The sequence below is a fragment of the Perca flavescens genome, chromosome 11 (genome assembly GCF_004354835.1).
Source record: "Perca flavescens isolate YP-PL-M2 chromosome 11, PFLA_1.0, whole genome shotgun sequence".
NCBI lineage: Eukaryota > Metazoa > Chordata > Actinopteri > Perciformes > Percidae > Perca > Perca flavescens.
This window is the reverse complement of record NC_041341.1, coordinates 5,498,549-5,511,048: the sequence shown is the minus strand read 5'-3', so window position 1 is coordinate 5,511,048 and position 12,500 is coordinate 5,498,549. Positions and strand designations below refer to the sequence as shown.

The 12,500-nt window shown below is 43.1% G+C and overlaps 1 protein-coding gene across 2 annotated transcripts in view; it reads right to left on the bottom strand.

The window, feature by feature from the left end:
* Positions 1 to 2,870, bottom strand: part of rubcnl (rubicon like autophagy enhancer) — a 43,973-nt gene extending 41,103 nt beyond the window's left edge. For both annotated transcript variants that reach the window (XM_028591457.1, XM_028591459.1), the window contains exon 1: positions 2,792 to 2,870. In XM_028591457.1, coding sequence (XP_028447258.1) covers positions 2,792 to 2,794 — 3 coding nt within the window. In that variant the 5' untranslated portion in view covers positions 2,795 to 2,870. The remainder of the gene's footprint in view (positions 1 to 2,791) is intronic.
* Positions 2,871 to 12,500: the final 9,630 nt, after the last annotated feature.

Below are 12,500 nucleotides of genomic sequence, written 5' to 3'. Positions count from 1 at the left end.
CCTAACCTTAACCATCACAACTAAATGCCTAACCTTAACCCTTACCCTCACCTTAACCATCACAACTAAATGCCTAACCTTAACCCTTACCCTAACCTTAACCATCACAACTAAATGCCTAACCTTAACCCTTACTCTCACCTTAACCATCACAACTAAATGCCTAACCTTAACCCTTACCCTAACCTTAGCCATCACAACTAAATGCCTAACCTTAACCCTTACCCTCACCTTAACCATCACAACTAAATGCCTAACCTTAACCCTTACCCTAACTTTAACCATCACAACTAACTGCCTAACCTTAACCCTTACCCTAACCTTAACCATCACAACTAAATGCCTAACCTTAACCCTTACCCTAACCTTAACAATCACAACTAAATGCCCAACCTTAACCCTTACCCTAACTTTAACCATCACAACTAAATGCCTAACCTTAACCCTTACCCTGACTTTAACCATCACAACTAAATGCCTAACCTTAACCCCAACCCTCACCTTAACCATCACAACTAAATGCCTAACCTTAACCCTTACCCTAACCTTAACCATCACAACTAAATGTCTAACCTTAACCCTTACCCTAACCTTAACCATCACAACTAAATGCCTAACCTTAACCCTTACCCTCACCTTAACCATCACAACTAAATGCCTAACCTTAACCCTTACGCTAACTTTAACCATCACAACTAAATGCCTAACCTTAACCCTTACCCTCACCTTAACCATCACAACTAAATGCCTAACCTTAACCCTTACGCTAACTTTAACCATCACAACTAAATGCCTAACCTTAACCCTTACCCTAACTTTAACCATCACAACTAAATGCCTAACCTTAACCCTTACCCTAACCTTAACCATCACAACTAAATGCCTAACCTTAACCCTTACTCTAACCTTAACCATCACAACTAAATGCCTAATCTTAACCCTTACCCTAACCTTAACCATCACAACTAAATGCCTAACCTTAACCCTTACCCTCACCTTAACCATCACAACTAACTGCCTAACCTTAACCCTTACCCTAACCTTAACAATCACAACTAAATGCCCAACCTTAACCCTTACCCTAACTTTAACCATCACAACTAAATGCCTAACCTTAACCCTTACCCTGACTTTAACCATCACAACTAAATGCCTAACCTTAGCCCTTACCCTCACCTTAACCATCACAACTAAATGCCTAACCTTAACCCTTACCCTAACCTTAACCATCACAACTAAATGTCTAACCTTAACCCTTACCCTAACCTTAACCATCACAACTAAATGCCTAACCTTAACCCTTACCCTCACCTTAACCATCACAACTAAATGCCTAACCTTAACCCTTACGCTAACTTTAACCATCACAACTAAATGCCTAACCTTAACCCTTACCCTAACTTTAACCATCACAACTAAATGCCTAACCTTAACCCTTACCCTAACCTTAACCATCACAACTAAATGCCTAACCTTAACCCTTACCCTGACCTTAACCATCACAACTAAATGCCTAATCTTAACCCTTACCCTAACCTTAGCCATCACAACTAAATGCCTAACCTTAACCCTTACCCTAACCTTAACAATCACAACTAAATGCCCAACCTTAACCCTTACCCTAACTTTAACCATCACAACTAACTGCCTAACCTTAACCCTTACCCTAACCTTAACCATCACAACTAAATACCTAACCTTAACCCTTACTCTCACCTTAACCATCACAACTAACTGCCTAACCTTAACCATTACCCTCACCTTAACCATCACAACTAAATGCCTAACCTTAACCCTTACCCTAACCTTAACAATCACAACTAAATGCCCAACCTTAACCCTTACCCTAACTTTAACCATCACAACTAAATGCCTAACCTTAACCCTTACCCTGACTTTAACCATCACAACTAAATGCCTAACCTTAACCCTTACCCTCACCTTAACCATCACAACTAAATGCCTAACCTTAACCCTTACCCTAACTTTAACCATCACAACTAAATGCCTAACCTTAACCCTTACCCTAACCTTAACCATCACAACTAAATGCCTAACCTTAACCTTTACCCTGACCTTAACCATCACAACTAAATGCCTAATCTTAACCCTTACCCTAACTTTAACCATCACAACTAAATGCCTAACCTTAACCCTTACCTTCACCCAACCATAACCTAATTCTATCCCTAATCATAAAACCAAGTCTTCAAACAGCCCTTTAAACTTGTGGGGTCCAGCATTTTGACCCCCACGAATATAGTTAAACAAGAACACACACACACACACACACAGAAACCGAACAAAATATCCCTTAAATATATCATTATACATGAATTTTATAATAAAGGAGAAAGAAGAGCAATAATTGTAATGTTAACGCTGATACAGAAATCTGGGGAAAGCATGTAGTAACACCAAACCGCACGATGAATTAAAATGTCCAAATACAAACGGAAAAAATACTGAAGAGTTTTAAAGACCGAGGAATGAGAACAGTGTTGGTTTATGTAATATTTAGTTTCAGAAGTGTTTTTAAAAAAAAAAGTGAAATGGTTGTAAAGTTAATACAAACGTATTAGTCTCATTTCAAGAGGCTGACTCACTCGACAAACCTCCTGCGTGAGTGCAGAAGTAGACTCTGATTGCGAGCGATAACGTCTCCCGCCGCCACCAAGGTGTTTCCTATATTTCACTGAAAAAGCAAAAGTTCATCGGAACCTGGAGGAACCGAGCAACGCCAGACCAGAACCAGAAAACCCCCCCAAAAAAAACAAAGCGAGCCACTCACCATTTTAGGCAACGGCTGAACTGAAGCTTCTGCCCGTCTGAGGCTGAAGGGACTGAAAGGAGCCCTTCATCCAGCAGAGAAAGGAAGAGAGGCGGGTGGTTATCAACACTTCCTGTATTTAACAGTGTACTTTCTGTGGTTGAGCAGCAGTGTTGGTAAAAACACAGAGAGGGGCCAGAGGAAGAGCTCGGTATACGCGGCACGACATGAGTTCGCTTCCAGTCATTTGTAACCCAAAAAGGATCATAAATGTCCTAAGTGGAAATGAGGAACATTGGCCTTTTTGATGACACAGGCAGTTTAATTAATTCTGCGGCATGCTTTTATGTTTGAAATCTGTAATGTAACTGTTAAATTATGACTTCCTGTAGGGACAAGTGTGACTTTTGCAGAAGTGCTTTGTACGTAATCAGAATCAGAATCAGTTTTATTGGCCAAGCATACCTACATGCACAAGGAATTTGACGCACAAACACACACACGCATGCACACACACGCACAGACACAATGTTACATGTGCCTCTTGTGTGTGTCTTGTTTCTCTCTCTCTCTCTCTCTCTCTCTCTCTCTCTGTTTCCCATTCTGCCCTCCTCCCTCTGCCAGTTGCACACCTGAGAGTAATCGGTGCTCAGGTAGAGTGGGGGAGGTGATAAGTAAACGTGTGCACATCCCACCTTCTGGCAGGCGCAGGACAAATGAAAGTCCTTAAAACAAAAAGAATATAATGTCCGCAACACTGCTTTAAACTCCCATATTTAATATAAAATGCAACATTTCGACCCTGCTTGGTGTAATTGAGAGAACACCAAGGGTTTGCAGAGTTATCAAAAAAAGCAAAGGGTGGCTACTTTGAAGAATCTAAAATATAAGACATGTTTTCAGTTATTTCACACTTTTTTGTTAAGTACATAATTCCATATGTGTTCATTCATAGTTTTGATGCCTTCAGTGAGAATCTACAATGTAAATAGTCATGAAAATAAAAAGGAAACGCATTGACTGAGAAGGTGTGTCCAAACTTTTGGCCTGTACTGTATATATATATATATATATATATATATATATGTATGTAGGGCTCACATTCAGCTGGCACACCATCCGGCTTCAGTTAGTCTGATTAGGTGTGAGTGGCCCGAAAAAGTCCAGCGTCTTCCCATCTTTTGTTCTTTTTGGCCGGGGTCTCCAGTCCCTGTTTTTTTGTTTCTTTTTGTTTGTTACTTTTGGGAGTATTTCTTATTTAATAAAGCTTGTTGGATTATTGTTAACATGGTGTTTGGCGTCCTTTATGTCCATATATGTTGCATCCTCCATTCCCTTTTGAGCCTTTTCTTTGTTCCTTTTTAATGGAGGCTGTAACATATTTGGGGGCTCGCCGGGATGCGTTTTTATTTGTTTCGCATGAATGGTATTTGTAGGCTTTGTGGTGCGGTGGAGCGTTGATGGCTTTTGCTTTTTTGCCTCAGCGTGTAACTGTGTATTTTTGCTTTTGGCACAGTTACTTGTGTCGGTAAACTGTATCATAGTTGTGTTTCCTCTCTGTGTTAATTGAAGCGTGGTTTGACACTGGGGAAGTTACCGTGGTACTTTGTGTTGTTTTTTTTTGTGTGCCTTGTTGTTGATTCTTGCTCACGTTTGGATGCCATTGATTTTTGTGCTGCTGCTCCTTGATTTTTTGTGTGCTGTGACAATTTTCGTCGTTTTAACGTCGATGACTTTGTAGCGCAACCAAGCCTTGATAAGTTCCATCCTTGTATCCTTGTATCCTATTGCCAATTTATTTCGGTATCGCTGTGCCTAAACAGGCGAAAAAGAATGTGCTAAAGTCCGAGTTGGTGGCTGCTTTAATTGTTAAAGGGGTGTTGCCTTCGGACACTGGTGTTGCCACCATGAGTTCTCCTTCAAGGAAAGATGACGCGGAGATACATCTCCGTCTGAAGGAGGTAGAACTTGAAATGCGTCGCTTGGCGGTAAAAGAGAAGGAGCTTGACTATGAGCTGCAATCCCGCAAAATTGAGGTTGACAGACAGCTTCGTTTGAAGGAGCTTGACATGAAGGAGAGGTCTTCCCCCTCCTCACCCATGGCGTCGCATTAATTTGATATTAAAGGTCCCATGACATGGTGCTCTTTGGATGCTTTTATATAGACCTTAGTGGTCCCCTAATACTGTATCTGAAGTCTCTTTTATATAGACCTTAGTGGTCCCCTAATACTGTATCTGAAGTCTCTTTTATATAGACCTTAGTGGTCCCCTAATACTGTATCTGAAGTCTCTTTTATATAGACCTTAGTGGTCCCCTAATACTGTATCTGAAGTCTCTTTTATATAGACCTTAGATGTCCCTAATACTGTATCTGAAGTATCTTTATATAGACCTTAGTGGGTCCCTAATACTGTATCTGAAGTCTCTTTTATATAGACCTTAGTGGTCCCCTAATACTGTATCTGAAGTCTCTTTTATATAACCCTTAGTGGTCCCCTAATACTGTATCTGAAGTCTCTTTTATATAGACCTTAGTGGTCCCCTAATACTGTATCTGAAGTCTCTTTTATATAGACCTTAGTGGTCCCCTAATACTGTATCTGAAGTCTCTTTCCCAAAATTCAGCCTTGGTGCAGAACTACAGCCACTAGAGCCAGTCCCACAATGAGCTTTCCTTAGGATGTACCATTTCTGTGTCTGTAGCTATTGAGGAGGAGAGAGGGGGGAGAATGGTGGAGAGTGGGGGTGTGGTCTTGACCAACTGCCACTTTGCTCCTTTGAAAGCCATGATGTCTCTCTCTCATGGGGGGGCCAAATTCTCTGGGCGGGCAAAGCAGAGAAAGGGGAGGTAACCTTTCTCCTTATGACCTCATAACGAGAAGATTCCTGATTGGTCCATCTGAGCTTTTATTTCCCCAAAGGCAGAGCAGGATACCCAGGGCTCAGTTTACACCTATCACCATTTCTAGCCACTGGGGGACCATAGGCAGGCTGGGGGAACTCATATTAATGTTAAAAAACCTCATAAAGTAAAATTTTCATGCCATGGGACCTTTTAATAAGTGTATTCATTCGGTTCCTCCCTTTGGTGAGATGGATGTGGATAAGTATTTCACTTTGTTTGAGCGTGTGGCAAACACTTTAAAGTGGCCCAGGCATGTTTTGGCCACTGCTTTTTGCAGTGTGTGTTCACTGGCAAGGCTCAAGACGCCTATGCATCTTTGTCACCAGAGTTGAGTCTGGATTATGCACAAAGTCAAAGCAGCTGTGCTGAGGGCATATGAACACGGTGCCCGAGGCATATCGCCAAAAGTTTCAGCGATTCAAGAAAAGTGACCAAACTTCTGTTCAGTTTTGCAATGACAAGGAAGTTATGTTTGATTGTCGGTGCCAGTGTCAGAATGTCATTGACTTTTGGTGGTTTGCATAATCTGTTATTGCTGGAAGATTTTAAGAATTGCTTGCCAGACAAAATTTCTACTTCTATTAATGAACAGAAAGTATCCAAGGTCTCTGATGCCGCTGTTGTAGCTGATGAGTATACCTCCTTCTACACACAGACACCTTTGTAAAACCTCACTTGTCTTTTGATCGTGGTGTTCCTGCAGCCAAACCTTACGCTCTCCCTGTAAAATCAAACTTTCAGGGCGAGATTAGGGCTGACAGTAGGGAAGTTGTAAAGACAGACCAGTCTGTTTTTAATGTAAAAAGCGTGGCCACACCATAAGTCACTATTTTGCCTTGAGTAAACCGAATAGATCCCCAAAGGCAGTAAATTTGATGAAAGCAGAATGTTTGCCAGAACAACAGTTTTTCCCCAGAAAATCCACTTCAGTTAAACCTGATCTTGACGGGTTTTGTGTCGCTGTCAGAGGGGGACCCCAAAGTCGCACACACAGACACACATGCACACACACACACACGCACACACGCACACACACACGCATACACAAGATGGCCAGCAGCTCTTGTGGTAGGCCAAGTTTCCGCAGTTGCCTTGGGAAGTACATCCTCCGCTGAGTCTTTTTAAAGATGGCGTTGGTGTTGGACTCCCACTTCAGATCCTGGGAAATGATGGAGGCCAGAAACTTGAATGAGTCCACATTTGACACTGGGCTGTTGGATATTGGGGGGGCTGTTGGATATTGTGGTGGGGGGGGGGGGGGGACCGGGGGGACCGAGGGATTTGAGAGTTTGACAGCTGGGTCCTTGGAGGTACAGTCATTTGTGTAGAGGGAGAAGAGCAGTGGGGAGAGGACACATCCCTGTGGTGCACCAGTGCTGATTGAAGACTCTGAAGATGGATGGTAGACAGACAGACAGGCAGGCAGACAGAGAGACAGACAGAAAGGCAGGCAGGCAGGCAGACAGACAGACAGACAGAAAGGCAGGCAGGCAGACAGACAGAGAGACAGACAGAAAGGCAGGCAAGCAGGCAGGCAGGCAGGCAGGCAGACAGGCAGGCAGGCAGGCAGGCAGGCAGGCAGGCAGACAGAGAGACAGACGGAAAGGCAGGTAGGCAGACAGAGAGACAGACAGAAAGGCAGGCAAGCAGGCAGACAGACAGACAGACAGAAAGGCAGGCAGACAGGCAGGCAGGCAGACAGACAGAGAGACAGACAGAAAGGCAGGCAAGCAGGCAGGCAGGCAGACAGAGAGACAGACGGAAAGGCAGGTAGGCAGACAGAGAGACAGACAGAAAGGCAGGCAAGCAGGCAGACAGAGAGACAGACAGAAAGGCAGGCAGGCAGGCAGGCAGACAGAAAGGCAGGCAGACAGAGAGACAGACAGAAAGGCAGACAGGCAGGCAGGCAGGCAGGCAGGCAGACAGAGAGACAGACAGGCAGACAGAAAGGCAGGCAGGCAGAGAGACAGACAGAAAGGCAGGCAGGCAGACAGAAAGGCAGGCAGGCAGAGAGACAGACAGAAAGGCAGGCAGGCAGACAGACAGACAGACAGACAGACAGACAGACAGACAGACAGACAGACAGACAGACAGAAAGGCAGGCAGGCAGGCAGACATAAAGGCAGGCAGGCAGAGAGACAGACAGAAAGGCAGGCAGGCAGGCAGGCAGAGAGACAGACAGAAAGGCAGGCAGGCAGGCAGACAGAAAGGCAGGCAGGCAGGCAGACAGAGAGACAGACAGAAAAGGCAGGCAAGCAGGCAGGCAGGCAGACAGAGAGACAGACAGAAAGGCAGGCAAGCAGGCAGGCAGGCAGACAGAGAGACAGGCAGGCAGGCAAGCAGGCAGGCAGGCAGAGAGACAGACAGAGAGACAGACAGAAAGGCAGGCAAGCAGGCAGGCAGGCAGACAGAGAGACAGACAGAAAGGCAGGCAAGCAGGCAGGCAGGCAGACAGAGAGACAGGCAGGCAGACAGAGAGACAGACAGAAAGGCAGGCAGACAGATTGTATTAATCCCAACCTGGGAAATGACTCTGTTGAAGCAGCAAGTTACAGAGACATACACACACTCACACACACACTCACACACATACAGACAATACAAGAAATATACCTGAAAGTATGAATGAGTGAAAAAAAAGAAAAGAATGGATTAAAATGGAGAACATTGACGTGGTGTGTATTCAATAGAAATGATGTTATAATGATGCATCTTCCTCAGCGTAACGGTAGCAGCAGCTGAGATATGAACGTGTCCATACAGACTGCACGATGGCTGTCACGTCAGCAGCTGGAGAAGAAAGAGGAAGTCAAAGTATCGCTGGGTGTCCTCGTGTTTACAGGAGGGAAACACACGTAGACGCAGCTCACACTCAATCAGTGGGAGGGGAAACACTGACAGGATCCCTGACTCATTACTGCCTTCCATTAGAAGCAGTCATCTCCGTTTAATTAACCCTTGTGTTGTCAAATCTGACCCGTCTTCAAGGTTTTTAATATCAGAAATATGGGTTTCTTCGAACCAAATTGCCCAAAAATAACATGGCTGTATGTTGTATAAAAGCCATACAACATTTAAAAAAAACAATTTTGGGGTGTTTTATTCAATTTCATAGCATTTACAAAAAAAATTTAAATGGTTTCAAAACCGTGTCCTGACTAAACTTTGACAGTGTGTGATCCACTCGTCATCCTCTGGTCTTACCTAATAGTCAAAATAATTCACAATTTCTGCTTTTTTTAACTTAAAAATGTGGTATAACGTCATGTAAATTAGGTTTATTGATCATGAATTTAAAAAAAAAAAACTTTAAAAAAAGTGACAAACGTTTTAAAAAGGGCCGAAAATGTCGAGAAAAGCATAAAAATAAATCCAGCTCCTCTGGCTCCACCTACAGCCTGGAGTGTGATTTGCAAAAATCCACAGCTCCCTGTTCAGATGCACCAATCAGGGCCAGGGGGAGTGTCTAACTGTTCAGATGCACCAATCAGGGCCAGGGGGACTGTCTAACTGTTCAGATGCACCAATCAGGGCCAGGGGGAGTGTCTAACTGTTCAGATGCACCAATCAGGGCCAGGGGAGTGTCTAACTGTTCAGATGCACCAATCAGGGCCAGGGGAGTGTCTAACTGTTCAGATGCACCAATTAGGGCCAGGGGGAGTGTCTAACTGTTCAGATGCACCAATCAGGGCCAGGGGGAGTGTCTAACTGTTCAGATGCACCAATCAGGGCCAGGGGGAGTGTCTAACTGTTCAGATGCACCAATCAGGGCCAGAGGGAGTGTCTAACTGTTCAGATGCACCAATCAGGGCCAGAGGGAGTGTATAACTGTTCAGATGCAACAATCAGGGCCAGGGGAGTGTCTAACTGTTCAGATGCACCAATCAGGGCCAGGGGGAGTGTCTAACTGTTCAGATGCACCAATCAGGGCCAGGGGGAGTGTCTAACTGTTCAGATGCACCAATCAGGGCCAGAGGGGAGGTGTATAACTGTTCAGATGCACCAATCAGGGCCAGGGGAGTGTCTAACTGTTCAGATGCACCAATCAGGGCCAGGGGAGTGTCTAACTGTTCAGATGCACCAATCAGGGCCAGGGAGGAGTGTCTTAACTGTTCAGATGCACCAATCAGGGCCAAGGGGAGTGTCTAACTGCGTGTCAATCACTGCTCATGCACACGCATTCATTCTCCCTTGTGGGGGGAGGGGCTAAGGAGACAGTGTTGGGCTTTAGCAGAAAGGGGGGAGGGACTGAGCAGTTGTTGATGTCCTGGATCTTCCCAATCCTACCTACAGCACCTTTAAATGTATTAAGTGTTTTTTGTTATGTTACAAACTGGAGGATGTCGAGAACACGCCTTGGCCCAAAGAACATCCTACTCTGTTTACTTTTAATGTAAAGGTCAAGTGTCCGTCTGGCAATCAATGTTCATATTTGGAATATAAGGTACTGTTGGACCCATAATAAGTGGATCCATATGCATTAATGAGTTCATAGTTGAAAGAAGATGATTTTGTATTCCATTTCTTTTCCTATTGTTTCATTTGAAGATTAAATCAATCAAATATCGCTGGAAGATATATATATATATATATATATATATATATATATATATATATATATATATATATATATATATATATACATATATATAATAACCTTCACTCATCCTCATTAACAGGTAATTTTCAGGAATTTGTGAAAATTAGGACATTTTTGAAAATTAGAAAAAAAATGTAAATTAAAGGGGAAAAAAAATTGAAAAAAAGGACATTTTTAGAAATTAAGGATATTTTTGGAAAATAAAATGAAAATGACGTTTTAAGAAAATTGTAATCATTTGTTTGGGAAATTGTGTCCAGTTTTGGCATTTTCAACGGGCTGTTTAAGGGCTAAGACATTGTTTTGGGTTACATTTCGAATAAATAAATCAATAAAGGGCCTCATAAGTCTACAAATACAATCCTGTGTTGGCGCACGCACACACACACACACACACACACACACTGTGAATTTGCTGATTCAAGCTTTTTATTTAATCGGTTGACTCAGCACTCCCGCTCCCCAGTCAAGCTTTATCACAAACACAGACACACACACACACACACACACACACACACACACACACACACACACACACACACACAGACAGTCACACACACACACACACACACACACACACACACCGTCACCACAAAGCAGATCCTCTCTCTACTTTCAGAGCTGAATCCACCCTGCTTGTACTTTAAAGTACCCCCTTTATTAAACATGCCAATGTAATAAAGTGATAAATAAGATGAGATAAGAACAACTTTCTTGTCTGTTATATGTTGCTGCGGCTGCATGTAGTCTCAGGGAAATGTTGACTTTACTTTCTGTTAAAAGAAAAAAAAGAAGTGTATATATATATATATATATATATATATATACCACCCAAAAATGTATAACAGATGTTAGTAGGAAACTTTGTTGTGAGTTGCTATATAATAGATATAATAGAAGTTATATTGAAAGTAAACAATAATGAATAAAGACATTGTTGGGGTACATTGGTGTCCTCGGGTCAGATTTGACCCATTTGTTTTCAAAATCCGTATAATATCAGAAAGGTGGGTTTTCTTTCAACCAAATTGTCAAAAATAATAACGTGGATGGTTCCGTATGAAGCTGTTCACAAGGCAAATTAATGATCTGTTCAGTACTTTCATCAAATGTGGGTGTTTTACGCAAGTTAATAACATTTCAAGAAGAGGAAGTGATAAAAATGTCGCTAAAAACAACATGAAAAACGTCGAAAGCGCAGGAAAAATCGACAAAGAACTCCAGAAAAGTGACAAAAATGTCGGGAAAAGTGACAAAAATTACGGAAAAAGCTTGGTAAAAAAAGAAGAAATGTAAAAAAAAAGCGACAAAAAGCTTCTTACGGTTTCAATTTCAAATTTTGACCCCGAAAAACTAAACGTTGCTTGGCCACTCTGATAACAGAGGTGATGTGAACATGTAATTACCGCTATAATGTAGTGTCGCATTGCCAGACCTTCCTCCACAGCGCTGCGGAGGAAGGTCTGAGCTAGTCCACACAGCATTCCTGGGATGGGATTAAAACGTGCTCTGGTTTATTGGCATTTCTTTAAACCAATCAGAATTGTCTTGGGGGCGGGGCTAAGCTCCGGACGGAGCCACGGTGCCTCTGCTGAATAGTCTCACGAAGGAAGTGGTTTTGGTCATGTGTGTGTGTCTATCTGCGTGTGTGTCTATGTGTGTGTGTTTCTGTCTGTGTGTGTGTGTGTGTTTGTATGTGTGTGTCTGTGTGTGTAGTCTCACGAAGGAACTAGTTTTGGTCATGTGTGTGTGTCTATCTGCGTGTGTGTCTATGTGTGTGTGTTTCTGTCTGTGTGTGTGTGTGTGTGTGTTTGTATGTGTGTGTCTGTGTGTGTGTTTGTATGTGTGTGTCTGTGTGTGTAGTCTCTGGAAGGAACTAGTTTTGGTCATGTGTGTGTGTCTATCTGCGTGTGTGTCTATGTGTGTGTGTTTCTGTCTGTGTGTGTGTGTGTTTGTGTGTGTGTGTGTGTGTGTGTGTGTGTGTTTGTATGTGTGTGTCTGTGTGTGTAGTCTCTGGAAGGAACTAGTTTTGGTCATGTGTGTGTGTCTATCTGCGTGTGTGTCTATGTGTGTGTGTTTCTGTCTGTGTGTGTCTGTGTGTTTGTATGTGTGTGTGTGTGTGTGTGTGTGTGTGTGTTTGTATGTGTGTGTGTGTGTGTGTAGTCTCTGGAAGGAACTAGTTTTGGTCATGTGTGTGTGTCTATCTCGTGTGTCTATGTGTG